Source organism: Carassius carassius, chromosome 41 (assembly GCF_963082965.1).
Source record: "Carassius carassius chromosome 41, fCarCar2.1, whole genome shotgun sequence".
NCBI lineage: Eukaryota > Metazoa > Chordata > Actinopteri > Cypriniformes > Cyprinidae > Carassius > Carassius carassius.
In genome coordinates, this window is record NC_081795.1 from 20,780,344 (window position 1) to 20,796,251 (window position 15,908).

The following is a 15,908-nucleotide window of genomic DNA, read 5'->3' on the forward strand; positions in this document are numbered from 1 at the left end:
TCAACAGATTAGAATATGGTGACATGCCAATCAGTTAATCAACTCAAAACACCTGCAAACGTTTCCTGAGCCTTCAAAATGGTCACAATCATGGGAAAGACTGCTGATCTGAAGTGTTGTCCAGAAGAAAATCATTGGCACCCTTCACAAGAAAGAGAAGCTGACTTTGCACAGAGTGCTGTACCCAAGTATGGAGAAGAAGAACTGTACTGTTGCCATTGGTCCAAAGTCCTCTTTTCAGATGAGAGCAAGCTTTTTTATTTCATTTGGAAATCAAGTTCCTAGAGTCTGGAGGAAGGGAGGAGAAGCTTATTGCCCAAGTTGCTTGAAGTCCAGTGTTAAGTTTCCACAGTCTGTGATGATTTGGGGTGTAATGTCAGCTACTGGTGTTGGTCCATTGTGTTTTTTGAAAAACAAAGTCTCTGCAGCCTTTTACTAAGAAGTTTTGGAGCACTTCATGCTTCCTTCTGCTGACCAGCTTTATGAAGATTTTCCAGCAGGATTTGGCACCTGCCCACACTGCCAAAAGCACCAAAAGTTGGTTAAATGACCATGGTGATGGTGTGCTTGACTGGCCAGCAAACTTACCAGACCTGAAGCCCATAGAGGGTCCATCTATGTGGTATTGTCACAAGGAAAATCAGAAACAAGAAACAAATTAATGCAGATGAGCTGAAGGCCACTGTCAAAGAAACCTGTGCTTCCATGCCACCTCAGTAGTGCCACAAACTGATCCCTCTAAATTGCGGCAGCAATTAAAGCAAAAAGACACCCTACCAAGTATTGAGTACATGTACAGTAAATGAACATACTTTCCAGAAGGCCAACAATTTACAAAACTTTTTTATTATTGGTTTTTATTAAGTAATCTAATTTTGTATTGGTCTTATGAAGTATTCTAATTTGTTGAATTGGTGGGTTAAATGTGAGCCAAAATCATCACAATTAAAAGAACCCAAGACTTAAACTACTTCAGTCTGTGTTTCAGTACTTTTCCACGACATTCTAATTTATTGAGATGCACCTGTATTATTATGGTTAAAACTACAACTAAAACCATAAAAATAAATCAATAAAAATGCTGTTAAATAAAATATAATATAAATTAAATTAGAGTAATAACAAAACTATAATAGTATATCAAGGATAATAAAATAGCACTGGTTCTATGGTACTTAGGTTTGAGCCTGACCTGGGTCATGTAACCTATTCTCTCTCCCACCAATTTCCTGTCAAAATCTCAATTTCCCTATACTAAAGAAAACAGTGAATTTATAAAATAAAAAAACAAGTAATCAATCAAAATTATTTGACAAAATTGTTAATAGAAACAATATTTTAATATGGAAATATAAGATGAAATGTTATTCATGTAAAAATTATTTTTAAAACTGAGTACTAAAAAAAAAAAAAAAAAAAATAAAAAGTAGATATGTGACCCTGGACCACAAAACCAGTGATTAAGTGATTAAAAAAAATATATATATATTGAGATTTATACATCATCTGAAATCTAAATAAACCAGCTTTCCACTGATGTATGGTTAATAGGATCAGACAATATTTGTCAAAGATACAACTATTTGAAAATCTGGAATCTGGTGCAAACAAATCTAAATACTGAGAAAATTGCCTTTGAAGTTGTCCAAATGAATTAGCAATGCATATTACTAATCAAAAATATAATTTTGACGCATACAATGGTTTTTTTTTTTTTTTTTTTTCTATTGCTAAAAATATACCCCAGCGACTTAAGACTGGTTTTGTGGTCCAGGGTCACATATTAATAGCAAGTTAATATTTTAATAAAAATAGAAAATGCAATATACTTAAGTGTTAAAATATTTTTTCATAAATAAAAATACATTTTTTTTTATTATTGTTTTTAAATGTAAATTAAAAGACAAGTTCCTCACCATTCACAGTAGTACTGTATCCAGATTTTTTAAATCATCTTTAACATGACTACCTGTGTCTTACCCATGGTTTACCTCTGCCATAGGCTGCTGGACACAGACTGGGCCTAGTTTGTATTCCACCAGTTCTGTCTAAGATAAATTAGCCTAATCTCAACAAACAAAAAAGGCAACAAATTATCTAAATCTAGTGAGCAGATGACATTGGATGACACACAGAAATACACAAACACACCTCAAGGAACAGCAACTTAAAACAGCTTGCACTGTAAAATGAAAGATGTTGTTCCGAAATAAATATCTCCTACCTGTACAGGAGAAAAAAAAGAGAGAGAAACGGTAACCCTTTTGTCCCATGACTGCCTGATCGCTAAATTGAGTCTAGCACAGCTCAGGACTCAGCAACTGTGGCTAAGCTGTTATCTCATTAGAGTCCTTGTCTTTACCAATTGGAGGAGCGAATGCGGACCTGTCCCTTTTATGAGCAGACGTATCCCATGGACCAATGACAGTTCAAACTAACTAGACAACTAGATGTGTGGGGTTCAGTTGCAGGTATTGACCTTGCAGGAGTGCAATATAAACTGTAGGTGGCAGTAGAGTTGCATTAAAAACCTTGGCTTTGTTATAAAAGAAATGTCTTTTACTGGTCCTCCTACTGGTTTTAAGTAAAAGTGTGTCTAGTTTTCACATTTTGTCAGTTTGATAAAATAGAGACTAAAATAGATGATATAATATATATCTTGGTGGATATTATTTATTGTTCATTGGTCAAAATAGAAGATTTTGTATCTACATACTGCTGTATGAATATCTATATACTGCATAAATATTAAGAGTGTTTCTTGTAGCTTGCCATTCTGAACATTTTAGGCCATTGTGTGTGGTCTTGTTTTTGATATGCCTTTACAATAGCACATTTTCAACACTGTGTGACAGGAGACTTGCAAAATTCTATGATTAATACTTTGGTGTTAAAAATAGACAATGAATTGGCATTTACAAGAAAAAGAAAAAAAACCCAACCCGGAGGAGAATATTTCTATTAATGCTGCAGGAAGCATATGCATTTAAAATGTACTGAAAACTCCCTGCTTTATACATGTATATATAAACTACATATTTCAGCTAATAGTTTCACCACACAACACATTTGCTGTTTCCTGAATGAAAGTTCACTTCGGAAATGATATGTTAAAGTGATAAGCAACCTCAAAAACCTGCAAGGTCAGAATCAATCAAATGCAAATGTATGGTGAATGCTTGAGAAAACAGCTGGCTGAAACTAAGATCTTGTGTGAAGTGGATAATCAAGAAAATCTCACCTGTCGTTTTTCAATGAGGGGTGAACTCTTTATCTTCAATTTAGGATGATGAGGACAAATGGACACGTTCTGCACCAGAAGAAAATAAAACAAATATTTCAAATGACATCAATATATAACAATATGTTTGAACATGAATCGATTATTGATATTTATAACTCATAGTAACTGATGTGCTGACAATTCCATGCTCACCTCTTCATGTTCTTCATCTTTTTGGTTGTTTATCACCAGAGAACATGGGGGTCTTCTCATAGATTTCACCTGCAATTCAGTGCCATACAGGTTATAATACATGATCACTAGTGGAACTGAAAATAGAGAATGTACATTCTCCACTGACAAGGTTGTTTTTAGACCATGTAATTGCTCCTCAGTCTTGAAGACATTGGGACATGTTGCTTCATGAACCCTTCCTCAGTGTTTGTTTTGCCCAAACTATTTCAGTACCATTTACAGTAATTCAGTAAAATGAAGAAAAATAACTATAATTTGGATTAGGAACAACCAATAAGAGACTAACAGAAAAACTTCAGATGTTCAACTACCTCCAGTCCTGGCATTGGCAGAGCATGACCTTTGAGTTTTCCAGCCAGCTGAGCCACTGACGATTTGACTGGCGCATCTTCCTGCAAACAGAAAAGCAGGGTCTCTGACTGTTTGTTTCACTCAACGGTGTTGCTGTTGGATGTTCTTTTCTGATGGACCAAAGCATCCTGATCTTACTTTATTAACACAGAATCTCACAGGGCCTGTAGTTAAGCTCAGACCACCAAACACAAGCGAGGAGCTTGCGGGGGGTGGGGGTATGGGGGGAAGTAAACACACTACTGCTCAGTTTACACATGGATGACTTTTTTGGGCCCATTACATAAGACAAGTATGATACAATAATGGGATCAAATTTCAGCATGTGCTTGTTTTTACTAGATATGTTTTCTTAAGCCAGCAGCCATATCACCCTGGAGCCCAAGACCGGTTTCCCACTGAAGCTAAGCAGGGCTGAGCCTGGTCAGTACCTGGATGGGAGACCTCCTGAGAAAACTAGGTTGCTGCTGGAAGAGGTGCTAGTGAGGCCAGCAGGGGGTGCTCACCCTGTGGTCTGTGTGGGTCCTAGCGCCCCAGTGTAGTGATGGGGACACTATACTGTCAACAAGCACCGTCCTTCGGATGAGACGTTAAACCGAGGTCCTGACTCTCTGTGGTCATTAAAAAATCCCAGGATGTCTTTCGAAAAGAGTAGAGGTGTGACCTCGGCATCCTGGCTAAATTCGCCCATTGGCCTCTGACCATCATGGCCTCGTAACAATCCCCATATCTGCTGATTGGCTTCATCACTCTGTCTCCTCTCCACCAGTAAGCTGGTGTGTGGTGGGTGTTCTGGCGCACTATGGCTGCCGTCGCATCATCCAGGTGGATGCTGCACACTGGTGGTGGATGAGGAGATACCCCCAGACTATGTAAAGCGCTTTGAGTGCCTAGAAAAGCGCTATATAAATGTAATGCATTATTATTATTATTATTATTAAGAACAACTGGATAATAAAAGACCTTTCAAAACAAAGAAATGATGACATCAGAACCACAAAAAGTGGGGTGGTGGAGAGGTTGACTAGAGTCAAGTTAATTCACCTTTATTTATATAGCGCTTTTAACAATACAGATTGTGACAAAGCAACTGAACAGCATTAAATAGGAAAATAGTGTGTCAATAAAGCAAAAGGTTGTTCATCATTGACTTCAATAATGTCATCATCCAGCTCATTTCAGTTTAAATAGTATCTGTGCAATCAAGTCGACGAAATCTCTGGAAATTAAGCAAGCCAGAGGCGACAGCGGCAAGGACCCAAACTCCATCGCTGACAGAATGGAAAAAAAACCTTGGGAGAAACCAGGCTCAGTCGGGGGGGTTGGTGGGGGAGTGGTCAGTTCTCCTCTGGCCAGACAAAACCAGCAGTTCAAAATCAGGCTGCAGCAAAGTCAGGTGGAAACTGGTCAGAGAGGTGACCAAGAGACCTACAGCTACTCCGAAGCAGTTGCAGGAATTTATGGCAAAGAATGATTATAGTGTGCATGTGACAACAAAATAACAAATTCTCTACAAATGTGGCTTGTATAGGAAGGTTGCAAGAAAAAAGACACTCCTCAAGAAAGGCCATGTACAGTCACGACTGAGCTTTGCCAAAACGCTCCTTGAAGATTCTGAGGCAGTTGAGACTAAAATTGAATTATTTGGCCTCAACACCAAATGATATGTATGCCAGAAATCTAATACAGCTCACCATCCAAATAACACCATTCCTACAGTAAAACAAGGAGGTAGTGATATCCTGTTATGGGGTGTTTCTCTGCATCAGGGACTGGAGCACATGTCAGAATAGAAGGAAAAATGTATGGGGCAAAATACCACCAAATAACCAAATTCTTAAGGAAAATCTGCTGCACTCTACCAAAAAGTTGTCAATGGGAAAAAGCTTTACCTTGCAACATGAAAATGATCCAAAGAAAACAGCAAAACTGACCACAGAGTGGTTGAAGGAGAAAAGGGTGATTGCATTGCCTTGTCAGAGTCTAGACTTAAACCCCATTGAAAATATTTGGAATGACTTGAAGACTGCAGTCAACAAATGATCACCATCAAATTGAACTGAACATGACCAGTTCTGCCAAAAAGAATGGGCAAATATTGCAAGGTCTTTGCAAAGAGACATATCCCAACAGACCTAAAGCTTTATTTAAAGCAAAAGGTGATTCAACAAAATACTGACACAAGGGGGGTGATCCTTTTTCCTATTCAGTTTTTTTATTTGTATTCTTTCTGACATGTAGGTGTTATATCTTTCACTTGGAAGCTATACTGTATTTTGGGCTGAGTAAATACAGCTGGATAAAACAAAAACTGTCCATCTTCATTGCAGGCAGTAAAGCAAAAAAAAAAAAAAAAGTGATTATTTTTAAAGGGGGTTGATTCTTTTTTTTATAACCACTGGATATAAATTTGTGATTGAAAGTTGCATTTATGAGAAATAAAAGTTGAATGTGTGATACCAATTTGTTTTTTTAAGATATAAAGTCATAAAGGGAAGTTGTGGCTTAATGGTTAAAGAGTTGGTCTCGTAACCCAAAGGTTGCCGGTTCGAGTCTTGGTACTAGCAGGGATTGTAGGTGGGGGAGTGAATGTACAGTGCTCTCTCCCACCTCCAATACCATCACTTAGGTGACCTTGAGCAAGAAATTGAACCCCCAACTGTGCTGCAGCAAAAAAAAAAAAAAAAGTGATACCAATTTGTTATATCAATGTTCACTGCTCTATGTGTGCACCTAATAAATGCAGAGCACTAATTCCGAGTATGGGTTACCATACTTGGGCACATGTCACGTGAACTTTTTTTTTTTTTTTCTCACAATTAGGACATATCAATTTGTGAATGAGGGCTATAAAGTTCCAGTCAGTAGTATGCAGCACACTAGTTGTACTGTATATTCTGGACATTCTTGTGATGAAGAACAAAGATGGATGTATTCTGAGTATATCAGCAACACAGCTGACCTGCATCACATTTTCTGCCAGGAGGATTGTGACGAGTGGGGCGGGGCCGAGGGACATGGGAGCGAGGCCGGTGGAGTGATTGGAGATGAACTACACCTGTTCGACCCGCCGGTCTCTCGTCCTTCACTGTCGTCGCTCCAGTTTTATATCCTTCCATCTCCTCCATGGGCCTCGAGACCGGCGGGTCGAACAGGTGTAGTTCATCTCCAATCACTCCCTCAGCCCCGCCCCACTCGTCACAAGGATTCTATCTCTCTCTCATCAAAAACAATAAGCTACATATCAGTGTTTCATTGTGTGAAGAACATTTTTATAAAAGCATTGGACATGGCTGAATTTGTGCTGAACATTATCCTGACCTATATCATGCTTCAAAGCCTCAAATACAAGAGTAAGCACTTGTTCTTGGCAATTATTTATCTTACACTTGCCTTTTTGTCTTCATGTGGCTCTGGAAGACTTTGCAAACAGAAACATGTCTCCCCATCATCATTCTTCCCAAATCTCCCAAATATGGTCACTTTCCGCAATTTAACTTCATTTCTACAAACATGATGACCACACTCACCTTGCTTTCTCCAGCCACAAAAAGCACCCTCTCACTTAATATCACACACCTTCTAAATACCACTGCACACAAGGACAGAAAGAAGATGTGTTTTCATCCAATCCACTTCCCTTCCATTTCCTGACTCGTTATTTTTCAGCCCATGATTGTTAACTCTTTCCTGTCCCTCGAAAACAAAGCGACTGTAAAAATTGTAAACTTTACAATGAGGACAATAGGGTCAAGAATTTGTTTAATGTTTTTTCAAACCCACCCTTGTTGGTGGACTGGAGAAGGAACCCGTGAAAATAATTATCTCATTTATGACTTTTTATTTGTTCCAAGGAATTTAGGAGATGAATCATTATACTTAAATGTGACGTTTTTTTGCATAATGAATGTATAGTAATATTATAGTCAAGCAGATTCATTCGAAACACCAAGTTCCAATTAATACATTAAAATCTGTTAACAAAACAAGACACACAAATTATGACCTACATCAGTTAGCCAGAGATCATTTTAAACCTATGTTTGGATAAATCTGTAGGGTGGGAGAGAATTATGGGCTAGCTTTGGGAGTGGAAGTACAGGAAGCTCTATTTTAGGGTGCTGTGGACTGAGAAATAAACCACAGACTGGCCTGTGACGGTATATATATATATATATATATATATATATATATTTTTTTATTTATTTTTTTTGCCATAAAAAAATCGATTTTAATCAAAATTTTACAACTGCGATTAAATGATGACAATATATATATTTTTTTTATTAAAACAACAATACACTGGTCAAGTGTATGATCAAGTACTTTACATGTGTTTTAGTATGTTAATCAACACATCGAAATAAGTGTACTTATTTAAAGCAAATTTACCATTTAATTTACCATTATTACAATGCACTTAAGAATGTAATAAGAACCTTGATTAAAAAAATTGTCAAGATAGTGTACTCTCCTATAGTTAATTGGCCTTTTATTAAGTTGGCTTAAAAAAGCCACTTTACTGATGTGCTATATAAGCTTCTTCTTCTGAGCCAAAATTTAGTCAGTATTTCTTCTTACACATTTACACATGCTGGGTTCATGAATATTAATCACATTGTCTGCGTTCGGTCGAAATGATTTGCTGAAATCAAAACAGGGATGGTAATAGATGAGCGCCAGCCAATGAAATTGCCATTTGCGCATTAGCTCCGCCCACTACCAGAGAAACCGACATATTGCTTGTTCCAAATAGCTGAATAATTCTAAATGATCTCCATTATTTTGACAGGATAAGACAACAAATAATAGTTTACATGTAGCGTGTCGATTCAGCGTGGTGAGACTCTCGCTCTCTTTCTTTGCATGTCTGAGAAACAGCGCTATCAGCAAAGTGACGGCGAGTCGTGCTCCTTCACAAAGAGTTTACAGTTCGGCAAATACAGGTGCGCTGTGCGTCTATTGGGATGAATTGAAAAGTACAGATCGCTTGATGGAGAGAGAACTCTGAAGCGCTCAGTCAGTGTTAAGCGAGTGAAAATGTGCTAATCTTATAATGGCCTTGAACACACACACACTAGCAAGTAAAATCTAGAATTTATTAGCCAATGGCTAACAATAGACACAATTTAGTCGCCCAAAGTAAAATTTAGTCGCATATGTGAGTGATTTACTTGCAATGTAGAGGGTTGTTTTGACGGGTTGTCTTGAATACCTTTAAATTGACACTGGTTTTACTCAAATGAAATGGTAAAATGCTTGTGAAGTGACGCAGAACAGTTCTGTTTTTTTATTTATGTCCTCATTACTGCAAGCATCACGCACTTTAGTCTATGTAGTAAACAAACCATTCATTCATTCACACAGAGATGCAGAACATGCAGGATTCAGATTTCAACCAACTTTTGCGGCTTACCTTATGAAACATGAAAAATGTTTCATTTTCATGACTGGATTTTGAGATTCTATTCTGCTTCGCGGAAATCATAGCGATGTATGTGTCAAGAACCGGGTTGACCGGGTCCTCGGTACCACTGGTGCTTAAAGAAACCTGGTACCGTCACATTTTCATTTTTTTAGTACAGAGTTGGTACCGAAGTACTGGGTCTTTTGATAACACTAGCAAGCAACATGATAATCATGTTAGAAACATGCTAACAACATGCTAATTATGCTAGAAACATGTTAGCAAAATGCTAATCAGGCTAAAAATATTCTAGCAACATGCTAACAACATGTTAACAGTCATTCTTAGAGTGAACATATGTCTTCTTTTTTCTGGACATGTCCTCTTTTGGACCTAAAATGTGTCTGAACAGAATTTCTAGATCGGCCAAAATGTCCGGGATTCGGCTTTTCTACAGTCACCATTCATTATGTGCATTTTCTTAATCCCGGTCTGGCAGAATTTCTGACCATTATTGCCCAGTACCGGACACTTTTTGTGTCTAGTGCTTCCGCAAACATTCTATTGTGCATATAATCTGGTCGACGACTTATCCCCCTCCGTCGCCTCTGGTCTTCGAGATCTCCACCAGGAACCGTTTCGCTGACACTGTGATCATCTGAGACTCCATCGTCTGGCACGTCCATGCTACTTTAGCCGAAGGTAATGTGCACACTCACTGTTTCCCTGGTTCTCATGTTCTCAATGTTTCTGTGCAGATACCCATGATTCTGAAGTGCAACGAGAGCCTCAGTGTGCTCGTGCTTCACACAGAGGTTAACGACACCACACTGTGGCAGATGGAGACACTGAAGAGGGACTTCAGGAGCCTGACTGAGAAGGTGCGAAGCATATTGCCAGCTACGACAATGATCGTGTCAGGACCGCTTTCCCATGTATCGACAAAGACACAAAAGGTTCAGTAGACTTTTTGCTTTAAATGAATGGCTATTGTCGTTGTTTAAAGAACAGAAACTGCTCTTTGTTAATAATTGGAATCTTTTCTAGGAGTATCCTAGGCTTTTTCACGCTGATGGTCTTCACCCCAGCAGAGTTGGACTGAACTCCTGTCTACTCCTAACTACTGTTATAAGCATGACCCCTGTCAGACTGGTCGTGGCAGAGGTGATGCAACAATATATAGTGATACTCTCAATGTTACCCAAAGAACAGGATACAGGTTTAATTCATTTGAAATACTTCTGCTTAATGTTACACTGTCAGATATGCAAAATAAATCTATTGCTATCTCTTGGTCTGGCTACTGTGTATAGACCATCAGGGCCGTATACACAATTCCTAAAATAATTTGCAGATGTCCTCTCAGACCTATTAGTTACCGTTGATAAAGAACTAATTGTCTGAGATTTTAACATTCACACTGATAATACAAATGACGCATTAGGACTTCCGTTTACTGACCTAATAAACTCTTTTGGAGTCAAGCAAAATGTCACCCACTGATCGTTTTAATCATACACTAGACTTAATTATATTGCATGTAATCGATCTTACTGATAAAGATATCGTACCTCAAAGTGATAATGTTACTGACCATTTCCTCGTGCCGTGCATGCTGCGTATTACTGATTTTAACTATATGGCCCCATGTTATCGTCTGGGCAGAACTATTGTTCCAGCCACCAAAGACAGATTCACAAATAACCTGCCAGATTTATTCCAACTGCTCTGTGTATCCATAAACACATATGAACTAGACCAGGGGTAGGTAAGTTTTGGTCACACCTGAACAAGCTCATCAGTGTCTTCAGGATTACTAAGGCTACAGGCAGGTGAGGTTTTTTTTCAGGATTGGAGCTGCAGGACTCTTTAATACATTAGAAGCTGTTGCCCCCATCAAATTGAAAAAGGTTAGACATAAACATACTATACCATGGTACAACAGTGATACACACTCTCTCAAGAAAGAAACTCATAGTCTTGAGCACAAATGGAGAAAAACTGACTTATAAGTGTTTAGAATTGCGTTGAAAAACAGTATGTCCAACTATAGACAGGCTCTAAAAACTGCCAGGGCCGAGCATATCCACAAACTCATAGAAAATAACCAAAACAATCCTAGGTTTTTATTTAGCACAGTGGCTAAATTAAAAAACAACCAGACAACACCCAATCTAAATATTCCCTCACAGTTTAAAAGTAATGACTTTATGAATTTCTTAATTTCTAAAATAGATAACATCAGAAATACAATAACAAATATAGATTATACAGTGTCTAATACTTCATTCATTGTGAGGCGACATATATCTCATATATCAAAAATGCATTCATCCCAATTAACTCACATTCCCCCACACTAAAATGTCAGAAGACCCTGCGATTACTTGAAACCCTTCATCTATACTACAAGGGATGTTGCCCTAAATTCGGACATATAGAACATCTAACTTGGTTCTCTTCATTCACATGACCAGGCTCTGAGGCAACCCATAGGCTATAAGGCATGGGATCCAACGGTCGCCTAGTCTCTTCACGTACTGTTTGTTGTGGGTGTCTTACTTCCAGGGCAGAACATAACTTAAGGGCATTTTGATGCAATTTTCTCTCTTTTTACCCCCTTGTTCAGGTCTCACCCAATACACCAGTCCAGTATTTCCCAAAGTTCCTAGTACAACATAAGGCATAGGGTCCCGCCAACTGCACAACTTCCCACGTCCCTGCCTATTTTGGTCCTGAACCCAAACACGCTAACCCGCCAAAAATGGGGCAGCTTTGGCCTTACGATCATAGATCTGTTTAGATAGTGTTGCAGTATTATCCATGGCTCTTTTTGCCAACACATAAGCCCAACTCAATTTTTCATGGTGCTCTTGTACCCACCCAGTCAAATTCTTTCTAGTTTGTCCAACTCCTACTCCAAGGCTCATATCTAGAGGTGTCCGCAAGGAATGACCAAACATCAGATACGATGTAAACCCTGTAGCCCCATGTATGGTATTATTATATGCCTGCATCAACTTGGGGAGAAATTCTGGCCACCTATCCTGCTTATCTCGCTTTAAAGTATGCAGCATGCCCAATAATGTCTCATTCAACCTCTCCATTCTACCGTTCCCAGCCGGATGGTAAGGGGTTGTTTGGCTCTTAGCTGTACCGTACAAGTGGCAAAAATCTTTCATCAATGCAGATTCAAAATTTGGGCCCATATCAGAATGGAATCTCAAAGGACAACCAAAAATCTGGACGACTTGTTCCCACAAAGCCATGACTGTCGCCTTAGCCGTTTGATCCCTTGTAGGAATAGCCCAGGGATAGGCAAGTTTGGTCCTAGAGAGCCGCATTCCTGCAGGGTTCAGCTCCAACCCTGAAAAAAAAACTCACCTGCCTGTAGCCTTAGTAATCCTGAAGACACTGATGAGTTTGTTCAGGTGTCTTTGATCAGGGTTGAAGCTGAACTCTGCAGGACTGCGGCTCTCTAGGACTGATCTTGCCTACCCCTGGAATAGCCCATGCATAAATAAAAAATTACTAAAATATTTTGACACCAATCAGCTGGACGGCCCTAATGTCAAAAAATCTAATGACACCACTTCTAAGGGGAACGATACCAGGATTGGATTAAGGGGGGCCTTCTTATTCTTACCTTTCTGTAGGCCACAAACGACACAACCCAGATGGTACCCCTTGACAGTCTCTTCCATCTTCGGCCAGAAAAAATGCTGTCTGACCCTCGAAAGTGTCCATGACACTCCTGCATGTGCAGACGCCTCATGGTATTGTCACCATACTTCCTCACTTCTAGAGGCCGGACAGATAATCTGTAGGTGCAACTCATGGGTACTGGGGTCAATCATTCTCTTATACAAAACACCATCTTGAGTCACAAGCTTAACACTCTTTCGAAGTAGACGTTTCACCATTAGAAACATATTAGCATGCTCCATGGTCGAGGGTATACTACTTGACTCCACATACTTCCATACCTGTTGAAGTTCCTCATCTTCGCCTCGGCTCTTACGCCATTCCTCAACATCTGGGAGGTCAATTACTGGCTAACAGGCATCTTCTGTTACCTCAACTCATCGTACCTCAATAGGAGCCATTCGATCTACTGGGAACCAGCAGTCCACTCAATCCTATGATTATTTGACATCTTCTTGACTGGAACTCCTACTAACAGGGCATTTAATGTCTGTGCCTGCCGAGCGAAGTTGGCAATAAACTGTCAATAATAGCCAGCTAAGCCCAAGAACGCCCTCACCTCTCGGACTATATTTGGAACAGGCCACTCTTATACCGCTACTGTTTTACCAGGTTCTGGGCTGATACCGTTCTTGTCCACTACATGCCCCAGGAATTTCACTTGCTGCTGAAGGAACTGACACTGTGTCTAAGCTGTCCATACTGTGCCAACCGCTGGAAGATGGGTGTCAAATGTATGGAATATACAATGACATCATCCAAATAGACCAACAAAAAGTCTACAATATAGTCACTCAAACAGTGCTGCATTAATCGCTGGAATGTAGTTGGTCCATTGCACAGGCCAAAAGGCATACGTTGAAATTCAAATAGCCCCAGAGGAGTTGTAAAAGCGATCTTTAGAGGGAAACCAGCTGTACGAATCTGCTAGTCACCGTTGTGCTCACAAACCGCGGAAGCCTCGTCTCCAAACAATCGCAGACTCACTCATCTCCAACAGCTGCGCCTGTGAATGCTCTACGTCACAGTTTCGCAACACTTCGACTCACTCGTTCCACACAGCTGTAAAATGTTCGATTTCCACTGCGCTGTGTTCTTTCTCAGATGCCAGTACCTGTGCCCAATACACTCGACAGGGCGTCGACTTCCACTTGAGTGAAGCAATCCAAACAACACACCTGTCAGTCTCTTAAGCACGGTCTTCAAAGGGCAACAGTCTCCACCTTCTTTGCCAACCAACTTATGACACTAAGTCACTCATTAGTCCATAAACAGGTGTTAGGAAAACAAGCATAACAATAAAATTCCTTGATCAATGAGCCAATCGTATAAACATTAAAATGAATATCAAAAATGCATTCATCCCAATTCACTCCCAACCCAATTGCACCCAAAGATAAACTACAGTTCTTTACAACTTTACAAGGACAGGGAAAAGTTGTGTCTGCTCAATTGTGCTCCTTCCTGCAAAAAAAAAAAAAAAAAAGATCTGTATGAAGAATTTCAGATCCTGAAGATCCTATCTGTCCGATCACAACAACTTGGTTTATTTAAATGGGGTGTCATCTCATTTATCACCAGTAAAATATGGAGTGCCACAAGGATCTGTCATAAGTCCTATGCTATTTTCAATGTACATGTTGCCCCTTGGTAATATTATTAGAAAATACGGAATTAGTTTCCACTGTAATGCTGATGATATTAAACTATATATCTCAACAAGACCAGATTAAATTTCTAAATTATCTAAGCTAACAGAGAGTGTTAAAAATGTAAAAGATTGGATGACCAATAATTTTCTCCTATTAATTTCAGACAAGACCCTCGTAGATTACTATTTACATCTAGACGGATGTACTGTTACTTCCTCTACAGTCAAAAATCTACCAGGTCAAGAAAATATGATCATATAACCCAAATTGTACAGTCTCTGCATAGGCTACCTATTAAGTTTCGTATCAGTTACAAAAATATCATTACGTAGCTATCAGGCGGTTCATGGTTTAGCTGCATACCTAACTAGTCTTCTACCACGCTACAATCCATCACACAAAAAGTTCACAAAAGTCTGGACTTTTGGTAGTACCTAGAACAGCAAAGTCCACTAAAAGAGGTAGAGCTTTTTCACATTTTGCTCCCAAATTCTGGAATAGCCTTCCTGATAACATTCAGGGTTCAGACACATTCTCTCTGTTTAAATATAAATTAAAGACACATCTCTTTGGCCAAGCATTTAAATAATGCATCTCATAATCTTGTACTGCAGTTATATCTGATCAAATGCACATTAGTATTCTTAAGCTTGGGTTAAAAATTTTAATTTCACTTGGTTGGAACAACAGCTATTGGAATCCTGTTGTAACTAGGATTTAAACAAGCTTCAGTCTGAATCCAGAACACCTGAGAAGAGATGATGCAAACCCCTCAGAGGACCTCAGATGATGCCAACCCTGAAACAACATCAGGGAGTATGCAGTAATATCAGTATGCAGAGTATTTAAATCTCTTTGCAATGAGTGCTCCCTGTTCACTTTCGATTTTGTGATCACATGTGCTCTGTGTAAAGGAAGATCAGTTATTTGTCAATGAGCTCAGGATCTGTTGAGCAGCAAATTTTTCAGCATATCCTCCTGCATGATCTGTCAGCCATATCTCCTCTCACCCCCCGTGATCAGTCAAATCTGACACCTGCAGCTAGTGTTGGATGCAGTGAAGTCAGCGCCCCCCCCCCCCCCCCCCCATGGAATTAGGCTTCTTTTAAACTGTTGCCATGGGTTGATTTTCCCCTGTTGGTTTAAAATTCAGCATTAATTAAATTTGACTGAAATGCTTGTATCAAAATACTTTACATTCTACCCAGGGCCATAGCTAGTAAAAGGGTGGTGACGAATACATTGACGGCAGCCATGGCTTTGTCGGTGTCCTTTATGTTAATCCAAGAAGATAAAAGAAAGAAAATTACTCACT

General features: G+C 39.3%; 1 protein-coding gene and 1 long non-coding RNA gene across 3 annotated transcripts in view; one reads left to right on the forward strand and one right to left on the reverse strand.

Moving 5' to 3' along the window:
- The window catches only part of LOC132122955 (uncharacterized), a 489,820-nt gene that overhangs the window by 139,360 nt on the left and 334,552 nt on the right, over positions 1 to 15,908 (forward strand). The gene's annotated exons all lie outside the window — the stretch shown is intronic.
- The window catches only part of LOC132122954 (capZ-interacting protein-like), a 42,772-nt gene that overhangs the window by 14,135 nt on the left and 12,729 nt on the right, over positions 1 to 15,908 (reverse strand). The window contains exons 1-4 of one of the 2 annotated variants that reach the window (XM_059533480.1): positions 7,360 to 7,515; positions 3,790 to 3,870; positions 3,437 to 3,505; positions 3,242 to 3,310 (exon numbers count right to left, since the gene is read on the reverse strand). In XM_059533480.1, coding sequence (XP_059389463.1) covers positions 3,242 to 3,310; positions 3,437 to 3,505; positions 3,790 to 3,804 — 153 coding nt within the window. In that variant the 5' untranslated portion in view covers positions 3,805 to 3,870; positions 7,360 to 7,515. Of the gene's footprint in view, positions 1 to 3,241; positions 3,311 to 3,436; positions 3,506 to 3,789; positions 3,871 to 7,359; positions 7,516 to 15,908 lie in introns of those variants that run through there. The other variant, XM_059533479.1, reaches the window with a different exon arrangement.